The sequence below is a fragment of the Orcinus orca genome, chromosome 19 (genome assembly GCF_937001465.1).
Source record: "Orcinus orca chromosome 19, mOrcOrc1.1, whole genome shotgun sequence".
NCBI classification, from domain to species: Eukaryota; Metazoa; Chordata; class Mammalia; order Artiodactyla; family Delphinidae; genus Orcinus; species Orcinus orca.
Genome location: NC_064577.1, coordinates 19355328 through 19377160, shown reverse-complemented (window position 1 = coordinate 19377160; position 21833 = coordinate 19355328). Strand labels below are relative to the sequence as shown.

At 61.3% G+C, this 21833-nt stretch overlaps 2 protein-coding genes across 3 annotated transcripts in view; one reads left to right on the top strand and one right to left on the bottom strand.

The window, feature by feature from the left end:
• Positions 1-7287, bottom strand: part of FAM83G (family with sequence similarity 83 member G) — a 30330-nt gene extending 23043 nt beyond the window's left edge. The window contains exons 1-2 of the mRNA XM_004266798.3: positions 7273-7287; positions 6168-6821 (exon numbers count right to left, since the gene is read on the bottom strand). Of these exons, the coding sequence (XP_004266846.1) occupies positions 6168-6689 (522 nt within the window). The 5' untranslated portion in view covers positions 6690-6821; positions 7273-7287. The remainder of the gene's footprint in view (positions 1-6167; positions 6822-7272) is intronic.
• LOC125962090 (sodium/glucose cotransporter 5-like) lies at positions 51-21496 on the top strand. Of its 2 annotated transcripts, XM_049702005.1 has the most exons (9): positions 51-2397; positions 2867-2909; positions 14724-14831; positions 16542-16692; positions 17998-18048; positions 20319-20487; positions 20595-20810; positions 21000-21057; positions 21174-21496. In XM_049702005.1, the coding sequence occupies exons 1-9, from the start codon at positions 2374-2376 to the stop codon at positions 21278-21280; spliced, it is 927 nt and encodes a 308-aa protein (XP_049557962.1). In that variant the 5' UTR covers positions 51-2373; the 3' UTR covers positions 21281-21496. The 2 variants fall into 2 exon arrangements, with proteins under 2 accessions (XP_049557962.1, XP_049557963.1); XM_049702006.1 differs by lacking the exon at positions 2867-2909 and having other exon boundaries at positions 52-2397.
• Positions 21497-21833: the final 337 nt, after the last annotated feature.

Sequence of the window (21833 nt, the reverse complement as noted above, 5' to 3'; positions counted from 1 at the left end):
GCTGTCCCTTTTCCCGGGGGGGGGGGGGGGGGGGGGGGTGGGGGGGGGGGCTGGGGGTGGGGTGTGTGCAGTCACCGTCCCAGAGCCACACAGTCCGCTGGTGGCAGAGGCTTCCTGTTCCTGGGCTCCTCTCTTGGAGGGGGTTCTAGCTGTGACTCCACCCACCACCTCCCAGAGGCCATCCTGGTTCCTGAAACTAAGCCCTGGCCATCAGCACTGCCCGGAGAGTCAGTGCCCGGGGCTCTGCCCCACCTTACGGGCGGGTGGGGTCTGTGGCAAAGCACCTCCCTTCTCCTCAGTCGCGGGGGAGTTAGATTGGAAGGCCTGTAGTCCCACCCCTCTGACGGTTATCAGCTCTGGCACCTTCCCTCTGCACTAAGACAGGAGCCTCATTGAGGCCAGTTAAAGGAGCTGCAGCGGCAAGGGGTCAAGAAGGGCAAGCGCGTCCCACGCAGCCCAGGGGCGAGTCTCTGGCCTTCCCCAGACACGTCAGCCTCCTCACCACAGCTCAGGAATGCTGCAGAGACCAGAGGCTGCGGAGCATGGGGTCAGCTGACCAGGGCTGTGCCCGGCGGAGGAGACCAGAGGAGAAGCCCCTCCCGCTTCCTGCCAGCCCCCAGGGGCCTCGGAGTCCTCCAAGCTTCCGGGCGCAGGATCCAGCCCAGCCCACAGTCTCAGAGGATGGCACGAGCCAAGGATTTTCAAACTGGAAAATCCTAGAGTCACAAATTCGAAGATGTTTAAAAGCTCAGCTTCTCCAGGATCCAAGAGCAGCGGACGCTGTGAGGTCACGGAGCACCCTACAGCCCCAGGGACCGGCCTGGAGAGGACTTGCCTGAGGTCACAGAGCCAGCCCGGCAGGGCAGAGGCTCCTGGGTGCTCTCTGCTGCGTTTTCCTGAGCCCCTGCTTGAACCCTCCAGGATGGGGGGCTCACCACTTCTCCAGCCAGACCACTCCCAGAGGGGCCATGGATGGGGACAGAGGGAAGAGAACTGAATCCGTGCCAGACACCACGCTTTTTTTCCATGTCAATCTTGCCGCTACTTTGGGGCAGGTGTTGGCATCACGTGGCACTGAGGAGGACAGGACGGAAGGTCAGAGAGGCGGAGTGGCTAACTTGGGCAACGTGGCCGGGGTCCTGTGATACGAGAAAGACTGTCTTCCCACCACCGCCCCACGTGGCATTTAATCTGGGAAGGGCGTGAGCCTGGGGATCACCGGGGCCTCAAGAAAAAGGCTGGTGCGGCCCACCGGCTGGGCCTGCCTGGACGTGGGGCGTGGTCCCAATGGGGCGCAGTCCTGCCCCCGCGCTGAGCATTCTCATGACTGTTACTGCCTTAATTAAGACAAGTGCCCGATCCCCATTTTACAAATGAAGAATGTGAGGCCCAAGGTCATGCGGCAAGGGGCCGGGTGAACCAGGGGCCTCTGAGAGGACTGCCCGCCTCTGCTGGTCCAGGGGGAGGACCCTCGGCTGCAGGGCGAGCCTGCCGGACCAAGGAGACCAGGAGCTCAGTCTAGACCTGCCACCCAAGACTGGTGTGACCTTCAGCAGGCCCTGGCGCACTTTGAACCTTGGTATCATCATCTGTGATGTGAGTGTGACGACAGGCCCTGCCTCCCGGGGTCTTGGGAGGGAGGGCAGTGCCGGCCGGGGTGGGGCTACCGCCGGGGCGCCCCAGGAGCCTGGCGTGCACCCAGCCCAGAGGTGCCAGCCCTCCTTGCTGGCAGAGCCGCTTCTGACTCCCCAGACTCAATTAAGACGCAAACACCGCTGGTAGGAAGCCTTTGGAGAGGACGGGAGGCCGACCCCTGGGATTATGTTATCAGATGGTTCGCCACCTGGCAGGTGGGGCCCCGGGCTGGGAAGTGCTCCCCAGACCCACTGCATGAGGCTGCGCGGGCGCTGCCCCTCTGGGCTCCAGTGTGTCCCTGGGAACAGTCCACCGGGCCGCCCCTGGGGCCTCTCAGGGCGTCGAGGCTGTGCTGGTACCGCCTGCTTGGGGACAGCAAGAGCCCCCCTCCTGGTCCCAGGGGCCTTGGCCCCCCATGACCCTGTGCTCACCAGGCCTTGGTGTGGTCAGACTTCTGCCCCTGCCGGAGCCCAGAGTCTAGGAGCCTCGTGAAAATGCTTTTACTGCCCTGAGTCAAGCTGGGGGCCCGCAGCAAGGCTCCACGGCTCCCCAGAGGGGCAGGGCTCGAAAGAACATCCAAGACGCTGCTTCTCCGGAGAAACGGGGGCTCACTGACCCCAGAGCTGGGCTCTGGGCCAGCTCCTCCAGGGGCCGGCTCGGCGACAAGTTACCTGCCCTGTGTGAGCCCCTCTAGGCCTCAGTTTCCTCATCTGCACGGAAGGGACGATAGCTGACGCCATGGAGCTGGGAGGATCCAGGCAGGTAAAGTACCTGCTCAGCACCTGATGTGCAGCTGGGATTTCATAAGTGCCTCATTAAGTGCTTTTCTTCTCCTGGGGCCAAGCCGTGAGCCAGGACTGCAGTGTGGGAAGGCAGGGGCCTGACAGGAGAGACGTGGGGTCAGGCGGGCATTGTGGCACCTGCTTCCAGTCCCTTCCTGCTGTGTGGCCCTGGGCAAGAAGCTTAATGCCCCTGGCCTGGCAGGCACGAGCTCCGGGTTCTGGTCCAGCCTCCACCACTCACTCTCCTTCGTGCTCCCCCAGGTTCCTCACGCGCACACGACCCACCCCTGCCCCTGGGGTCCCTGGTGAAGGGGTCCTGGGGGGGGGTGGAGCGGTGCTTAGCATCTCCTGGATGAACAGCTTGCTAGAGCATCTACCCCCTTTCCTGGCCGAGGCAGGCCCTCCCCAGTCCCAGCCCAACCCAGTCCAGCCTCACCCCTCTCTTGCAGAGGCTGCAGCAGCCTAGGCGTGATGCTACAGGCCCGGCCTCTGGTATGCAGTTGGAACCCCACGGCAGGTTTTTCCCTGGATAAATCACTGGCTCCCGGGGGCTGGGGGAGGGGCAAGCAGATGACCTTCCATCTCTGGGGCCTGCTCAGGGCCACCCAGCCGGTGGAGTCAGACCCTGGGCCCACTGGTCTTCGTCCCAGAGGAGTCCAGAAGGACAGGGCAGCAGGGTGTCAGAGCTGAAGGGATCCTTAAGAGGCGTCAATGCCTATACCCATTTTACAGATGGGATGACTGGGGCTCGTGCCAGGTCACACAGCGGTGGAGGCAGAGCAGGGACCTGACCCCAGCACCCCTGGCTCCTGGCACTGTGGCCCATTAGTTCCAGTCTAATCTCCTGGGAAATGGGGGGACTCAGCGTTAGCCTTGACGGGAACACAGCCGCTCCCGGCGGGGACGGGCTGAATGTGTGCTGTGTCACTTCCCTGCCCCAGGGTCGGCCCGCTGTGCTGACGACAGGCCAGGCTGAGGAGGCAGTGGGCTGGGCCGCCCTGACTCAGTACCACCAGTTCCAGCCCAGGCGCCCTGGTGGGCAGGGGGCCAGCATCTTGTCCAGGCAGCTGGACAGCGGGATCCCCATCCCAGTGGGGGAGAGAGGCCACTGTCCCTGCATTGGTACTGGGGGTGAGAGGAGGATGCGGGGGCGAGGGGAAAAGAGGTGATTCACGGGGAGAGATAAGGTAGGGAGAGCTCCCGGCAGACAGGCGGGTAGCCCAGGCAAAACACCCTGTCAGCATCCATCAGCGTCACAGCCCGGCCCCTGGGAGCCTGGGAAGCAGCAGAGCAGGGGAGATGGGAGGGTTGCAGGCAGCTTGGATGAGCTGCCCCTCCCTGCCCTGCCTCTCACTGCATCCTGCCAAGGCCAGGGCAGGACAGGCAGGGGACCTGTCCTAGAGTCTGAGGACAACACAGGTCTGGTCCCTCCCCACTTCTCCACCCAAGAGCTAACCAGGTGACCTTGGCAGGGGTTAACCAGTGCGGCCTCAGTTACTACATCTTAAAAATGGAACAGATGGCGCTACACGAGATTATATAGTGCCCGGCACTCAATAAACAGCACCTCCGGTTATCAGGGCAGCCCGTACACACACACCCACCCCACACTGGCCATGGGCCCCAGGGTGGACATGGCAGGGAAGATGCAGGCTGGAAAGCAGGGGACAGATGTGAACAAATCCCCGTCCTCCGCCCTTGGTGTCCCCGTCTGAGAGGAGGCACTTGGCCTCTGAGGCCCCTCCTGTTGGGCCTGTGGCTCCCTGCTGTCTGAGCGTGGGGGCAGGGGTGGCATCAGTGAGCCTCCCTCTAGGAGGGATGAAAGCAGGGGGCAATGCCCACCTGTCCCACCTGTTGGGGGCTGCAGGACAGCACCAAATGGGACCACACAGACCGGGGTTCAGACCTGGGATGGACTTCCTCCTGGCTGTCACCTTACACAGGTGATGCTGATAATCTTGGGGGGCTTTTGTGGGGAGCATATTAAGTTACGGGGGGGCATGGGACTGCATGGGGTGGCTGGGTCTCAGCTCCGGCCATAGAGATGAGAGACGTAGGGAGGAGGCCCCGGTGCCCAGCATGGCCCCAGGCTCCCCTATCTGGCCCCATCAGTGGGCCAGGCCGTCTGTCTTTCTGTCTGGGGGAGATTAGACTCTCCAGCTGTTCCTGTGCCGTCTGGGATCTGGGATCTGCCTCTGTCCTACTCCTGGTGGGGAGCAGGGCCATGGGGGGCGGGGAGGAGCCCGGGCACCGCAGGTCAAGTCCCCACCCAGGGCCTCAACTTCCCCAGTTTTAAAAAGGGAGAGGAGGCTGGGTAATGGGATCCCAACAGGCCCTCCCGGGGGACTGGGTCCCATGACCTCCAGCCAGGCGCCCACGTCAGCAGCGCCCTCCTACCCCACAGCAGGAGTGGTGTGGGTTATTCAGCCTGAAAACGGTGAAGGCCCCTCCCCCCCTTCCTCTACCTCTTTCTCACTCAGTCACCGGACTCCATCCTCACAGCTTTCATCCTCGCCACCTCCATTTCACAGACCAGAAACCCGAAGCCCCAGAGCTGCCTGGGACCAGGCCAAGGGCCAGGCTCCCCAGCACAGGCTGTCTGACCCGGCCAGGCCCTTCGGGGGACGGGACTCCACCCTTCTGGAAACTTAAGCCATGGCCACCTTGGCAGCTCCTACCCACTTCTGTTCTCTGTGCCCAAGAGCTCCCCTGGCCCCTGTCTGTCCTCCAGCACGGTCCCCAAAGCCACCGTTTGGGTCTTGAGCAGACCCAGAAGACTGAAAGTGTTAAACTCTGCTAGAAATACCTCGTCCCACAAGCCAAGGCCAGGACAGAACTGCTGAGCACTCGCTGCTCTCTCCTGAGCCCAGACCCGGCTTCAGAAGCGTCCTCAGCACAGCTCACGAGGCAGGCCTTATCAGTCATCTCAGAACGTGCTCTGAAACCACGGAAGCGTGAAGAAGCACCGGCTACCAGCCGAGGCCTGGCTGGCTGCCAGGGGCGAGACCCCTTCTCAGAACGCGTGTCAGTGTGCTGGCACACTGCACAGCTCGGCAGGGGTCGCTCCCGGGGAGGTCCGGACAACGCTTGAGGTTCCTCCAGTCCAGGCAAACGACCCTCATCTGGACTCGCTCCGCTCCCACCCCTGAGGTCCGCACCATCGCCATCCCTCACATCCCAGCCTGGAAAGGTTCTGCCATTGCAAAGCTCACCGAGAGGCTCCGGGAGGGTCACCCAGCGTGGCCAGGAAGCAGGCACGCTTGAACTTGGATCTCCAAGCCAGCCTCAGATGGACTCAGGCTACCTCTTAGTCTCCATGCCTACCTCCCGCCCCAGCCTCTCTCCGCCACCCCACAAAAGCATCGCCAGAAAGCTCCCGGCATGCAGGCGCGTGGGCCTGGGAGCCTCCTGCTTCTCAGGTGTGAATCAGAGCCATCCCGAGGAGCAGTGAGAGAAAGCCGCGTGATCTTCCCTGCCCCACCCCATCGCAGCACCTTCGTCTGGGGAACCTGCTCGCCAGGTCTGGGGAAGTCAGCAACAGCCCCCAACAATGCACAAAGGCCCTTTGAGATGGGGCGGCCGCTGTCACCTTTCAGAGGACCCAGGGGCCCTACCCCTCTGCAAAGAAACCAAGGAGCCCCGTGAAGGCAGGAGGGGAGGCAGCCAACAGACCAGGCTGGGCTCTGAGTGAGAGTGTGCTCGGCGCCGGCGAGGCTGCCGCGTCCTCTCCGGGGACTCGCGCTGGCTCACCTTCTGGGCCTGGCTGACCATCTTGCGCACCACCTCCTTGATGTGGGCCTGCCCGTCGATGGGGGGCTGCATGTAGACGCTGGCCCGGGTCACACCCCGGTAGGCGATGGTGTCCGGCCAGCCCAGGTCCAGCTTTGGGATGGAGCGGTCAGACTTCTGGGGCCAGTACTCCAGCGAGGGCAGCGTCTCGGCCTCGGTGCGGGCCCCCTCTTCCCCGCTGCCCTCCTCGCCGTCACCGAGCTCGCCGTCCTCGGGCCCCCGGGGCTGGCCGCTGGCCCGGGGGTCCTCGGAGCCGGGGTCGTACACCTCAATGGTCTCCACGATGCGCCTGAGCTCCAGCTCCGAGAGGAAGTCGCGTATGTTCTCACGCTTCAGCACCTCATAGAAGGCGTCGGGGCCGCGGGCCACCAGGGCCTCCAGCGCCAGCCGCTGCCCCTCGCTGTAGAAGAACTCGGGTTTGGCCTCGCTGGAGCGCCAGTTGACGTGGCTGTCGTCCAAGCACTGCACCTGGGAGAAGGCCATGGCGGGAGCCTCTGCCGCGGGCTGGACGCACGCTCAGCAGGTCTGGAGCCCGGTCGCCGGCCTGGCGCAGCGCGTTCTGGGGCCTCTCGCCGCCACCGCCGCCGCCGCCGCCGATCCTCTGCCCCCGGGAGCCTGCGGGAGGGGCGGGCCGCAGGGTCGGGTCAGAGCGCAGGCGGGGCCGCGGAGGGGCGGCCGCGCGGAGGAGGGGCCGGCGGGGGGTGTGTGTGGGCGGCACGCCTCCCGCCCCGGGTGCCGGAACCTGCAGGGGACGGGGGCCGGCGTCCCAGAGGATTTCTGGAGATGCCAGAGGTCCAGGGCGACCTCTGGGGGGAACTAGGCCAGGAAGGGGACTTCCCAGAAGTTTCCTAGAGGGGCAGGAGGTCGTCCGCTCTCCGACGACCTCTGGCCCTGCTCGGCGGCGCCCCGCATCCCAAGGGCTTCCGGGATGGGATGGGGTCTCGAAAGCCCCCGGCGCCGCGATCGGCAGCCCGAGGGGCCTGTGCGGAGGAGGCTCGGGGCAGCGCGCCGGCGGGCGGGTCGCCGGGGGGCCCGGGGTTGGGGGCGCGGGCCAGGTCTCGCTTACCGGGCGGCGCGGGCGGAGCGGGTGCACAGGCGGCCTGTGACTCAGTGCCGCCTCGCCCACCCCGCTGCCGCCACCTGCGGTGACGTGAGACCGGGGGCGGAGCCGGAAACCGATTCACTCCTACCCGCGACGGACACAGACGTTGGGCGGTGTGTGTCTGTCTCCTCCGCTGCCACCAGCCCCAGGTAGCCGAATTCTGAACGGCTCAGGGACCCAAGTCCAAGAGCTCCTGGAACATTGCAGCCCAGACAGGGGCAGTGTTTTTCCTGAGGACACACAGCAGTCAACGGCCTTAGCACACCCAGCCCCCAGACTGTTGGTAACCCTGGTCCCACCCTAACTGTGTCCAGTTTCCCAGGTGGGACGGAAGTCCATGCAGATGCTCAGCTGTCCAGTTGCGGAAGTAGGGTCGGGACCGGGCTGGGAGCCACCAAGGCAGAGGTGGGGCAGGTCTGACCCGACCTCAGGAGCCTGCAAAGAGCCTGGTGTGGATAGAGCAGGTACCCAGTTCTAGGTCCCAGCCCCGCTCCCTTCTGGGAGCCGCGCCCACCCAGGACTGGTCCCGCATGATGAACCCGGGGGCAGGGAGGGCCTCAGAGGGCGGCTGTGGGCTGGGGTCAGGTCCAGCCCTCTGCCCTGCGTCCTGGGGCTTGGGACCCCGGTTCTGGGGGTGTATGGGGACCACATCTGAAAGCAGGCTGCCAGGGTGGGGACAGCAAAGCCCACGAAACCTGGCCTGACAACGGCCCGCATCCCGCTGCATGCCGCGGGCAGCCAGCCAGGCACCTGGCCCAGTCCTGCCACCACCATCACCTCGCCTGCCCTGCAAGGAGCTGCTTCGTGCTCACCTGGGATTGGGGCCCCGAGGACACTGCTCTTGCTGCCGAGGGCCAGCTGTTGATGTCACTGGGCCTGGGCCCATGAACCCCCCTCCCCCAGGACCCTCACCACCACCCATCTGCCTGTCAGCGTCTTCCCTGGGTCTGCTGCCTCGAGCAGTGATGCGGTGTCCCAGCCCCCGCATGCCTGTGGTCCCCATCGCTGACCCCTCTAGTCCTGCATTCCACCCTGGCCCGGGGGCTTCACAATGTGTCTGAACATAGTGCCCCCAGCCCCTCCCAGGTACCTGCACACATGCCTGCATCCCCCCGCCCCCGCCCCTGCACATGGTCAGAAGGGGGAGGAAGGTGGTCCCAGGGCCAAGCACTGCCCTGGGAGTCCTGAAGCCTGACTTACAGCCTCTGCCACTGGGTATCTAGACAAGACCTGCTCTGGCCTCAGCTTCTCCTTTTTTTCTTCCCCTGCACGGAGCCCCTGGGGCTCATGAAGGGAGTCCTGGCTCTCAGGGCTGAAGGGCCTCCAGCCCTCCAGCTGCCTGCCCAAAATTATAGATTCACAGGAAGCTGTTAAAAAAAACCAACAGAGAGCTTGCATGCACCCTTCACCCAGTTTCCCCCAATGGTGTCATCTTGCATAACCATAGCGTAGTAATACCACAGCCAGAAATCTCGTTCAGATTTCCCCAGTTTACGTGTGCTTGTTTCTGTGCGTGTGTGTAGATGTGTGCAACCTTATCACATGTGTCCGTTTGTGTAACCACTATCACAATCAAGATGCAGAGCTGTCCCTCTACAGCCAAACCCACACCTCCATCCCTAACCCTGGGCGCCACCGATCTGTTCTCTGGTGATTCATCCAGGTTGGTGCGTATGGCTGTGTTCCTTCTGTTGCTGCCTTCTCTGTTTCTACGAGTTTGGCATTTTTAGCTTCCACATATAAGGGATATCATACAGTATTTTATCTTTCTCTGACATATTTCACTTAGCATAACACCTTCGAGGTCCGTCCACGTTGTTGCAAATGGTGGGATGTCTTTCCTTCTCATGGCTGAATAATATTTTCTTATATATGTAAACGTCACAGTTTCTTTATCCGTTTATTATAAGTACTGAAGGACGCTTCGATTGTTTCCGTATCTTGGCTATAGTGAATAATGCTGCAGTGAACAGGAGTGCAGATATCTCTTGGAGGTGGTGATTTCATTTCCTTAAAATATGTAACCTAGATTGCTGGACCATATGGTAGTTCTATTTATAATTTTTTAAGGAACCTCCATGCTGTTTCCATAGTAGCTGCACCCATTTACACTCCCACCAACGATGTACAAGTGTTTCCTTTTCTGAACATCCCGGCCAACTCTTGTTATCTCTTGTCTTTTTGATAATAGCCATTCTTGCAGGTGTGATGATTTCCCTGATGATTAGTGATGTTGTACAAGTATTTTTCATGTACCTGTTGGCCATTTGTATGTCTCCTTCGGAAACAATGTCTGTTCAGTTCCTCTGCCCATCTTTAAATCAGATTTCTGGGGTCTGTTTGTGGGTTTTTGTTTTTGCTATTGAGTTGTATGAGTTCTTTACATATTCTGGATATTAACCTTTTATCAGACACACAATTCGCAAATATTTTCTCCCATTCTGTATGTTGCCTTTTCATTTTGTTGATTGTTTCGTTTGACGTGGAGAAACTTTTCAGTTTGATGAAGTCCCACTTGTTTTTTACTTGTTTGTTTTGGGGTTTTTTTGGTTAGTTTTTGGCTTTCTTTGCATTTGCTTTTAGTGTCAAATCCAAAAGAATCATTGCCAAGACTGATGTCAAGGAGCTACCACCTATATTTTCTTCTAGGCGTTTCACAGTTCCTGGTCTTTTTTCAAATCTTTAAGCCATTTTGAGTTGATTTCTGCATGTGGTGTGAGATAGGGGTCCAGTTTCATTCTTTTGCCTGTGGCTGTCCAGTTTTCCCAACACCCATTTGTTGCAGAGACTGTCCTTTCCGCATTGTATATTCTTGGCTCCTTTGTCGTAAATCAGTTGACCATATATGCGAGGGGTTTATTTCTGTTCTGTTCCATTGATCTGTGTGTCTGTTTTTGTGCCAATACCACACTATTTTGATTACTATAGCTTTGTGATTTGGTTTGAAATCAGGGAGTATGATGCCTCCAGCTTTGTTTTTCTTTCTTAAGGTCCCGGATCTTTTATGGCTCCATACAAATATTTTAGGATGGTTTTTGCTACCTCTGTGAAAAATATCATTGGGGTTTTTTTTTTTTTTGCGGTACGCGGGCCTCTCACTGCTGTGGCCTCTCCCATTGCGGAGCACAGGCTCCGGACGCGCAGGCTCAGCGGCCATGGCTCACGGGCCCAGCCACTCTGTGGCATGCGGGATCCTCCCGGACCGGGGCACAAACCCGTTGTCCCCTGCATTGGCAGGCGGACTCTCAACCACTGCGCCACCAGGAAGCCCTCATTGGTATTTTGATAGCGATTGCACTGAATCTGTAAATCACTTTGGACGTTTTAACAATATTAATTCTGCTAATCCATGAGCATGGAATACCTTTCCATTTTTTTGTGTCTTCTTCAATTTCTTTCAGCATCTTACAGTTTTCAGTGTACAAACCTTTCACCTCCTTGGGTTAAATTTTTTCCTAGGTATTTTATTCTTTTTTATGCTACTGTAAATGGGCTTGTTTTCTTAATTCCTTTTTCTGGTAGTTCATTGTTAGTGTACAGAAACACAGCTGGTTTTATGTATGGCTCTTGTTTGCTGCGACTTTACTGAATTTGTTTCTGCAGCTTTTCTTTTCATCCTTCCCACAGGTGTTTTATGCAGAGTAAAAGCTTTAGTTGTTGTTTTTTTAAATAAGTATTTATGTATTTATATTTTGGCTGTGCTGGGTCTTAGTTGCGGCACACGGGATCTTTTAGTTGAAGCATGCGGACTTCTCAGTTGCAGCATGTGAACTCTTAGTTGCGGCATGCGTGGGGGATCTAGGTCCCCGACCAGGGATCGAACCTGGGCCCCCTGCATTGGGGGTGTGGAGTCTTACCCACTGGACCACCAGGGAAGTCCCAAAGCTTTAGTTTTGATGAGCTCTATTTTATCAAGTTCCCATTTAAGGGATTACGCTTTTGACGTTAAGTCTAAAAACTCTTCACCTTGCCCTAGGTTCTGAAGATATCCTCCTACTTTTTTCCTAGAAGTCTGATAGTTTTACATTTAAATCTGTGATCTATTTTGAGTTAATTTTTTTGTGTAAGGTATGACATTTAGATTGAAGTTGATTTCTTGGCCTATGGATGTCCCCAGAAGGGTTTTACAGAGAAAGATATAGCCCCAGAGAATAAATACCCAGGATCACATAGTAAGGAATTGGGAGAACTGGACTCAGAGCCAGGTCTGTGTGCTCGCTCCTGTGATATCAGCATCTGAACTGGCTCCCAGGGATAAGCCAGGCTTGCTTGGGAGTGGGGAGCACCTTGACTACCCCTCGGGGTGGTGTGTCCAATGACCAGCTTGGAAGAGGGTCATTTAGTCAGTCAACAAACACAGGCAGAACCTGCCACCCATTGGCTTGTGCTGTGCGCTGTTGGAGTCCGGGCTTCTCCATGGGCCTTATGGTCACAGTCTATCGAGAGGCAGGAAGGACACAAGTCACAGAGTTATTGGTGCTGTGGAGGGTGTTTCCTCAAAGCCTGTAGAGCCCAGACATCCGCAACGAGCTGGGAGGAATCAGTATGAGCTCCCTGGGTTTGAGAAGGGTGTTCCAGGGAGAGGGTACAGAGGCCCAGAGTTGAGGGTGAAATTTTGGCAGTGGTCCAGGTGGCCAAGTGGGCAGAGGCTGTAGTGCACAGTTAGAGTCCCCTGATCCCTCCTGCAGGGGATGGAGGCCACAGGAGGCTGTGAGCAGGGAGGATAGTGGGCAGAGTCATGGTTTTAGGGGAGGTGGGTTAGAGGGGGGAGGTGGTGCAGCTCCCCTGGTCCCCAAGCCCAGTGGCTGGACTTGGCATTGGCCGCAGGGAGGGAGGACGTGGGGGGCAAGGAGAGAGGCAGCCCTCAGGCTTCTGGCGTGGGCCCCGGCTGGGTAGGGGTGCTGATGTCAAGGTGGAGCCCAGCGGGGAGCTCCCAGGCCCGTGGAATCCGGTACTCAGGCAAGGCCAGGCCCCTGGCCTGGGGCTGCTCCCTCCTGAGCTGGCACAAATGGGGGACTTTGTGTAGGTGGCAGCACCTCTGCTGCTGTCACAAAGGAGAGGTGGTTCTTACTTGCTGCTTAGGCAGGCAAGCCCGAGGCGCCCGGAGGCAAGGCCCCGTCCTGGCAGCCTGGAATGGGCTGCAACCGGGCGAATAAACCCAGGCAGAATCTCCTGACTTGGCCTTTCTGAGCCATCATGTGGCCGTGACGCATCACCCGTCCCTCCCAGGAGGGCTGGGTCCTCCCGGTGCCAGAGCCAGCCAGTCCAAGCCCAGAACCTGTCACGAGGGACCTGTCACCTGCCCCCACCTGAACCCCAGTGGCTCCAGAGTCCCACCGTGGGACCCCAGGCTCTGTCCCGGGTCTGACTACGTGTCCTAGGAAAGCTATGCCCTTTCTGCTCCTGAGTTCTCTCATATGCATAGCTGTGGGTGGGAGGTGGTAGGGTAGGGCAGCTGGATCAAACAGTGCCTGAACTCCTCCATAGCTCTTTGTGGGGTCCTTTCTCCCTTTCCTCCTCTCCTTCTGTGCCTTTCCCCTTGTTCCCAACCATTCACTTGTTTACTCTTTCATTCATTTACAACTGTTCACAGAGCATCTCCTTTGGGCCCAGCCCTGGACAGGGAGATACCTGGGAGAGGAGATGATTCAAAGCCAGTGTCCACCCTTGCGGAGCTCCCAGTCTGGTGGAGGGCGTAAAATATGCAAACAAACAATTGTGATTCAACTCTGGGCTTTAAGAGCCCTTGGGAGGAAGCTACTCTGCCTTAGCGGGTGGGGACGAGCTGTGGAAGGCTTCGGAGAGCAAGCCCTTCGCAGCAGACCATGAAGAGGGAGGTGAGCGAGGGTAGGGACAGAGCAGCAGGAGGAGACTGCGTCTGCAAAGGCACAGAGGCATCAGCATGCTGGGCGTGTGTGAAGAGCTGCAAGCAGGTCGGAGTGGCCAGTGCGCGGTGCTGGGATGACAGGACCTGGGACCAGTTGTCCAGGGCCTCGAATGTCATGGCGGGGAGGGGGTTCCTGAGAAGTAAGTGATGTGAGCAAAGCGGTGACTTTGGAAGGATGGAGAGGATGGAAGGGAGGCCGTGAGGAGCTGGTGCCCACCTTGTGGCAGGAGGGAGGACAGTGGGACACACTGAGCCGGAGGTGCCAGGGGTGGGGGCCTGGCGGGGCAGATGCCCTGGAAGCCTGGCACTCGGGGACGCGGGTCATGGGGGAGGGGATGATGCCGCTCCAGCCCCTCTGGCCCTGGGGAGGGGGCCTGAGACCCTCGACGGTGGGTTGGGCATCTAAGGAGCGGCGTTAACCCAGGAGTGCCTGGTCCGCGCAGGGGCTCCAAGTCACGGAAACATCAATGCCCACGCGTGGGAACGTTACCCCCAAACAGGCCCCTGTGGCCGCGCGGCTGAGCGACGGCCGCTGTTTCTGAACTTTCCCCGTAATCGCATCTCTGTGTCTCCGTGTTTGCTTGCTCTGCGCATTCCTCTGCGGGCCCTGCTGAGAACCCAGGGGGCAGGGGCCAAAGGTGTTTAAGGAGTGCTTCCCAGAGGAACAACAGCACGGGGGTCGACCCTGTCTGTTACCTCCGCCCGCTCTCGGGAGCCAGGCCCCCCTCCGTCAGGCCCTGAACAGGGTCAGGCTCCAGCGGCTGGTGGGGAGTCTGGGATTTCGGATTCAGGCCAGGTCACTCAATCCTTGTTCACTCAGAGGGCGAGCAGTGGGCGCTGCCCCCGCCACGGGGGAGGGTCTGCAGCAGAACCACCTCCCGTGCCGACAGCCCGCAGTTGTCCAGGGGAGGTGAAGTGCTGAAAACGAGCGATGAGGGGGGAGGGGGTCATGGGGGAGGGGGGTTATTTCAGAGGGAGGCGATGACTTCTGAGCCGCCCCTGGGAGGGCCTGGGAGAGCAGCACCCAGCACAAAGGCTCGGGTGGGAGGAGACTGGGGTGCGGGGAGGGGGGCAGGGAAGGAGACCGGCCCGAGGAGCTGGGAGTCTGGAGGGTCTTGTGCGGAGCTCTGGGCTCCCTTCTTGTTTGAGGGGTCAGCCCGGGTGGGGGGCCTCCACCTGCCCCTCTGGGGAGGGGGGCTGAGGGCAAGAGGTGGGGGGAAGGAGACCGGACGCCTCACCTGGGCGGGGCTGCCCTGCAGGGGAGCTGGCCTGGTGTGGGCCAGGGAGCTGGGGTCATGGGATGGGCAGCAGGCTGGAGGAGAGGGTGTCAAGGGCCAGAGGAGTCTCTGAGGCCGGCCCCCGCCTCGTCACCCAGGCTGGGAAACTGAGGCCCAGGGCCGAGCAGCCGCTGGTGGCAGATGGTGACAGAGCGGGTGCGGCCAGGCTCCTGTCCTCAGCCCGGGGCTCTCCCACCCCAGGGAGGGCGGCGAGGGGCAGGCGGGGGACACTAGGCATCCCTCTCGCGCAGATGATGTGGGCTGTGTGGTGCCCTCTGAGTGCCTGCGGGCCTGCGGGGCCGAGATCGGCTGCTCCAACATCGCCTACCCCAAGCTGGTCATGGAGCTGATGCCCACAGGTGAGGCTCCAGCTGGGTCCGGGGAGGAGCCCTGGGGGCGGTGGAGCCCACTCTGGATCCAGCGTGACTCTGTGTGACATCCAGGTGGGATGAGCATAGCGTGAGGAAAGTAGCAATAATAGAAGACACACAGGGCACCCACTGTGCGCCAGGTGCCACGCCCGGGGCCTCACATGCGGCTAACTCGCGTCCTCTTCTCAGGAACCCTGGGCGCTGTGATCTTCATTCCCACTTTAATTTTTTTTTTGGTCACACTGCACGGCATGTGGCGTCTTAGCTCCCCGGCCAAGGATCAGACCCGTGCGTGCCTCCTGCAGTGGAAGCGTGGAGTTTTAACCACTGGACCACCGGGGAAGTCCCTCATCATCCCCACTTTTGTAAGGTTATGAGGCAGAGTTCTTAGCTGCGTTTTACAGATGGGGAAACTGAGGCACAGAGAGAGGAAAGTGACTTGTCCCGGGCCACCCCTCAGCATGGTTGCTGGGATTAAACGCAACCGCACGGGGAAACTGACTGGCACGGGGCTTGGCCGCACTGTGGCTTCCCACCCTGGTGCCTCGTCTGCCCCTTCTGTTCTGGGGGCTCGCTGACACCCAGCCGTGTGAGCCATAACCCCTCTCCAGGTGTTGAGCTCCCTGTGTGAGAAGTGGGAGGAGAATAAGCCCCAAGTTAATCCACCTCCCTGAGCAAGGGAAGGAGGTTGGAGACATGTCTGCAGGAAAACCATGATTTAACTCACTTTCCTCTGGGCCCCATCTCAGTCAGCCTAAGTGAACAGAGAGGGCCATGGGATGCCTGGAAGTCACACAGCAGGTCAGACACAGAACCAGGGCCAGGCAAGCAATGGCACCTGCAAGTCTGAGCCCTCAGGGGAGGTGGCTTATCCTGGGGTGGGGGAAAGGGGTGTGGAGGACAGGGAATCTGCAGAGGTGGAGGAGGTGCTTAGACACTTGAAGAAAAAGCACAGGAAGCCTTGGAGACAGAGTCGAACTGAAGCCCAGAGAGGGGAGGCGACCAGCCTGAAGCCACACATCACTGAGTCCTCTGCACACTCAGCCCCTCTCAAGCCCACGACCCCCGGCAGGCTTTGCACAGCAGGGCCTCGCCCACCTCGGTGGGGGCCCCTTATTCGTTTTCAGCCCATGACCGAGGCGGCTTTTGTCTCCTCTTTGGGCAACCACATCTCCTCTCTCACAGAGCCAACAAGACAGTGTGGCCACACACAGGAAGTAGCAGGAAACCCCAGGCCCTGGGTCCCTGGGCCCTGCCCAGGGCGGGGCCTCCAGGCTGAGGGTCCCGTCCAGGCTGTCCTCACTCCCCCGCCCCACCCCTAAGTTCTGCCGCTGGCCTGCTGTGCATCCCTGGGCAACTCTCTTCCCCTCTCTGAGTTTCCACCTCCTCACCGTCCAATGAAGTCTGGGTGTGAAAGTGCTCTGTCAACTGGAAGCTCTGTAGAAGCAAAAGGCTGAGAACAGATCCCCGTTGCCAGCAGCCCGCAGGCTCAGGCAGCAGACGCGGGAGCCCCGCCGTTGTCCCCAGCCTCCCATGTCAGGGTCTCTCTCCCACCACCTCCAACCCCCCCACCTCCTCCCTCCTGGGCCTCTACTTGCAGGGACTTGGAGGGGCGTCAGACGGCGGGGCCTGGGCAGGAGGGCTCCCGGGGGCGGGGGCGCGGCCCGGGCAGGGTCACAGCGGCCCCTGTCCCCCCAGGCCTGCGGGGGCTGATGATCGCTGTGATGATGGCTGCTCTCATGTCATCGCTGACCTCCATCTTCAATAGCAGCAGCACGCTCTTCACCATGGACATCTGGAAGTGGCTGCGGCCCCGTGCCAGGGAGCGGGAGCTGCTGCTGGTGGGACGGTATGGGGGAGGGGCTGAGAGGAGGGCTTCCCCAGCCACACCACCAACCCATGAGGCCCCAGCAGAGTTGGGCTTTGAGGGATGAGTAGGAGTTTGCCAGTTGGAGAAAGGATGACACCAGGAAGGAGAGGAGAGAAGAGACCAGAACATTCTACCCCTCCCACCTTCCACATCGCTCTTCTGGCCACCCCTTCATGGCCACAACCCCCATCTCGGAGGCATCTCTTACCCCAAGCGGAATCTCTGAGGGAATCTGCCAGGGAGAGCCCCCTTCCCTAACCACGCAGAGATCTGCCTTCCCCAGGTCTGAGCCCCTAGCCCCCATGACGGTTCCCAGCTGCCCCAGAGAGGGCCAGAGCCAGCACTCAGGTGTAGCCACACCCACACCATAGCTGTCCCTCTGGCCCCTGTGCCCCTGGCCCCACTGAGCTTCTGCCCACTTCCTCCGAGCCCCACTTGTCCCCTCCTTATTACCTTGATGACTCACCTGATCTTTCTAGACTCTGCTCAAGTGCCCCTCCTCCAGGCAGCCCTCCCTGATACCTGAGACCAAGGAATGAGCCCCCTCCCCTCAAAGCCTCCCACAGGAACTATAGCCTCGCTCCCATAGCACATGTAGGCCTTGTCGGTCCCACTGGTGTCCCGATGCCCCTCCACATGGGGGGAGGGGGGTTGTGCCTGGCACAACCCTCCATCCCCAAGCTTGGCCGAGTATCCGGGAGTCCTTTGGGGTGAAACTCAGTGATGGATGAAGAGGAGTCAATGCCCTCTCAGGAGTCCCACCCTGCCTGTCTTCCTCCCAGCCATGCAGCCCCCACTGTGCCGGTCGAGGGGGACCCGGCCCTCTGGTGCTGGGCTTGGCAGCAGTGCCCCCTCCAGCCGGGAGCCTGTGGCGCCCATCCTCAGGGTGGGGTCTCCTGGAGCTCCAGGCAGTCAGCCCGTGATGCAAAGCTGCCGGCCTCTGTCGGGACACGCCGGCTGGCAGGTGTGAGCTCAGGTGCAGCTCAGACCTCGTCCAGAACAGGGAGCCTCTCCCTCGGCTCCCCGGCGGCTTCTGTGTCAGCACCTGGACCACCCCTCCCAGCCCCTGCTGGACCAGCTCCTCCCTGAGCCCCTCCAGCCCCGGCTTCCCGGGAACTGGGGCCCGGACGTCCTCCTGCCGCCCAGGGTGTGCCTCGGCCCCCTGGCCTGGACACTGGTAGCCTCAGTCCCCCCTTGGCGGCTCCACGTCCCCTGCCTGCTACTTCCCAGCCTCCCGCTCCCACCTGAAGCCAGAGTCCTGAGCCGGTCTTCCCTCTATGCCAGCTCAGCCCCCCACAGGGCACCCTTGACCCTCCTTCTCACCCATCCACCCAGGTAAGCCCGCCCCGGGCCCTGCCAGCCTGCCTGTGGGCACCCGGCTGTGTGATGTGGGCCGGGCTGCTCACCTTCTCTGGGCCCCAGTTATCTCAGCTGCCAGGTCGGTGGGGTGGAAAGGGCCCGGTGCTGGGTGTGCGGCCAGGGCTTAGCCCTACCACGCCTCCGTCTTGAAGCACCAGGACAGCCCCCAGCGCCTCCAGCCTGCTCCCTGCCCAACAGCGCTGTTCAAGCTGTGTTTCCAGCCGTGTGGGCTCTGGATCCTTGGAGCTCAGTCCAAGGAGAGATGGGACTCCCAGAGCGCAGGGCAGCAGAGGGCACCCTGAGCCTGGGATGCGGCCATCACGGGGATGCTGAGGAACCCCCACCCAGGTCTCCTCAGGTTGGGGGGCCAGAGGAGCTATCATAAGCCTGGGGCCGTGACCACCTCATGCCTGGGGCCCCGATCTTTGCCAGCCCCCAGCCCCGCTCCCCGGTCCTCCCCTGCAGCCCCTTCTGTCCACCCTTCTCTGTTATTCAGTCCACTACTGCTGGCCCTCCCTGGGACCCTGCATCAAACTGGGCAACATAGGGGACCCAGAGAGGTCTCAGAGGCCCCCCAGCCCTTGAGGGGCTCCCCTGCGACCATGGCTGCGGCCCAGGGGCAATGGAGGGGGCCAGTCGTCCTGACGGCAGAGTGGGGGGGGCAGGGTGTCAGGAAGACTTCCTGGAGGAGGAGCGTCTTGAGCTGGGCCTCGGTGGACAAGGGGGTTTTGCTGGGGAAGGAGTTGAGAAGGGCATTCCAGGCAGAAGGAACAGCCTCTGGGTTTGGGGTCCCTCTGACAGCCTGGTGGTGGCTGAGTCATCAGACCAAACCCAAGAGGGCAGTAAGAGGGCCAGGGCCCCAGTCTAGGCCGGGCTGGAGAGGACCAGCCCCACAAGAGATGCTGAGTCTGGTGTTGGACGCGGGGCCTGTTGGAGGAGGGCAGGGTGGAGCCTGCCGGTGCCTCTGAAGCGGGCAGCGCTGGCTGCCTGCCAGGCAGAGGGTTAATTAGCCCTAATCAAGGGGGTGCCTCCTTCCTCCACCCTCTCCTTCTGGCGTGGAAGGGAAGGGAAGGACAGGAGGCAGGAGGACCCGCCCCAGCCGCACACACGGCCTCTGTCATTCCTATTGTGCTGTCCGGGGTTCCAGGGGGTCTCACGCATCACCCACCTCTGAGGGTAAGGGGCGTCCAGCTGACCCAGGACACAGCCGAGGGGCTCTCAGCCAGGGAGAGGCATACGGACACCTCGCCCCAGCTCTGTCCCCTTAGCCAGGTTCCACACCCCTTCAAAGCTGCAGGGTCGCCTCCTCCTGGAAGCCTTCCTGGTTGGATGCTTCCTCTGGGCTCCTTCAGCACAGCCCTTAGCACAGGAGAACAGGCTCATCTGTTTTCTTTGCTCCACTCTGGGTGCTGGGCAGGGACCAGGCCTGCTCGGCACCAAGTCTCAGGCCTGCTCGGCACCAAGTCTTGGTCCCTAAGCCACGCCCTGCTCTCCGGTGGGCTCCTCGTGAATGCCTCGTGGAGGAACGAGTGAAGGGTGTCCCTGCTGCGGGGGCGGGGGGGGGGCACGCCCAGCGGGAGGCAGGCAGGAGCTGAGAGGAGGATTCCACGCAGGGTGGGCCGGGGAAGGGGCTTCGCAGCTGAGACCTCTGGGCTCCAAACCTTGCACTCCGGCTGGAGGTCGCCCAGTAGTGGATGTGAGTCCACAGCCTAGGGCTGTAGGGGGTGGGGGGGTGCCAACCAGAGGCCACGGCTCCTTCAAAGGCCCACCAGGGTTAGAGGAACGCTGGGAGGTCAGTCTGGCCTGAATGTGAGGGCAGGGGGTCATTCGTGCAGTCAAGGATGTGCATTGAGCACCTACTGTGTGCCGGGAGATGCAGCAGTGAACTAGCAGGATGAGGCTGCTGCCGCCGCGAGTGGGAGATGGACAGCAAGCACAGAGAGGTTGGGACGGTGCCTTGAAGGTGGGCAGGAGAACCGGGGGGCCACGGGGGCCACTGTGAGACCCCAGGGATGAGCGTGAGAACACAGGCTGAGTCAGGGGCGGTTCCTGCCAGCAGCAGGGAGCCATGGAAGGGTCTGGAGAGGGCAAGATCGGCCAGGTCCCTGGAGGAGTGGACAGGGGCCAGGGAGGAGGCTGGAGCTGAGCAGCAGGGGACAGATGGAGAGCAAGCCTTAGGGACCGGTGGGAGGCGAGGCAGGGCTGAGGAGAGGTCTCGAGGGACGGCCTGCTGCTGCCGCCCGCAGGCTGGTCACTGTGGTGCTCATCGGCGTGAGTGTGGCCTGGATCCCGGTCCTGCAGGGCTCCAACAGTGGGCAGCTCTTCATCTACATGCAGTCGGTGACCAGCTCCCTGGCCCCCCCGGTGACCGCGGTCTTCGTCTTGGGCATCTTCTGGCGGCGGGCCAACGAGCAGGTGGGGTGGGGCTGGGCGCACATCTCCCCCTGCCGCCTGTGTGCCTGGGTCGGGGGGAAGCCTGGCCTTCCTCCCGAGGCCCCAGCTGCCCTGCCTCCTCCCCCCAGGGGGCCTTCTGGGGCCTGATGGCGGGGCTGGCGGTGGGTGCCACCAGGCTGGTGCTGGAGTTCCTGCACCCGGCCCCGCCCTGCGGCCACCCCGAGGACCGGCCTGCCGTCCTGCACAGCATCCACTACCTGCACTTCGCCGTGGCGCTCTTCGTGCTCAGCGGGGCCGTGGTGGTGGCTGGGAGCCTGCTGACGCCAGCCCCCCAGGGCATCCAGGTGAGCCTGGCCTGACCCCTGACCCTCTCCGTCTCAGGAATTTTCTAGCTCTTGACCCGTAACCCCATCCGGCCCTGGTTCCTGGCCCTTTTTGAACTTGGCTGCCCTCTCGCCATCACTGACCCCTGATCCCGTCTGGGCCCACCCCCGTCCCGCCACCCTCGCCCTCACCCTCACCCTTCCCTGCAGATCGAGAACCTTACCTGGTGGACCCTGGCTCAGGACCTGCCCTCGGGAGCCAAAACAGGTGTGTGTGTGACCCTAAGGCGCTCCCTCTCACTCCCACCCACGGCGGGGCTGGAGGCAAGGGCCCCGGGTGGGAGCCTGTGGCCCTCATCTGTCCCCGCCTCCCACCCCCTCCAGGTGACCCCCGAGCATCCCAGAAACATGCTTTCTGGGCCCGCGTCTGTGGCTTCAACGCCATCCTCCTCGTGTGTGTCAACGTCTTCTTCTACGCCTACTTCGCCTGACACCGTCCCCGGAAGCCCCCCTTCCCCACCAAGGATACGGAGGCCCAGAGGAGGGTGGCGCCCCTCGTGGCCACAGGGCAGGTCAGTGCCCAGGGGCTGGCTGAGCCCGCAAAGCAGGAGCTCTGAAAAATTAGGGAGGAAATGGGAAAAAAGAATGTGTGGTGCTTCCAAAACAGTAGTCGTAATTGGAAAGAAAACGAGATTTCTGATGAGCATTCTTCTACTCTTCCACTGTTTTTATTTTGAGTTCACGGGCCCAGGTCGTGAGCAGCGAATCTGCCAGAGCTCAGGGCTCCAGGGTCTCGGGCCAGCGCTGGGCAGAGGGAGCCCCTCTCCCCCCCTCCCTTGGCTCCGGCCCCATCCCACCTGCTGCCCTCTCCCTGCTCACTGCCCCTCCACCACCGGCCTGGCATTCAGAGCCCTTTCCGAGCTCCCTCGGTCTGCCTGCGCCCCGAGGGCCCCAGGCTCCCCTGCTTGGGACCGCGCTGATGGCCCCTTCCCCGTGGACACCCTGCCCTTCCTCAAGCCGGGGCTCCACCGAGGCTGCCCGCCC

Bases quoted from the DNA above. Each gene is read 5' to 3' on its own strand.
- LOC125962090 (XM_049702005.1), top strand. From the start codon at position 2,374: ATGGAGCTGGGAGGATCCAGGCAG. The intron at 2,910-14,723 runs GTATGCAGTTGG...CCTCTCGCGCAG, and splicing joins TGCTACAGGCCCGGCCTCTG to ATGATGTGGGCTGTGTGGTG. The intron at 21,058-21,173 runs GTGTGTGTGTGA...CACCCCCTCCAG, and splicing joins GCCCTCGGGAGCCAAAACAG to GTGACCCCCGAGCATCCCAG.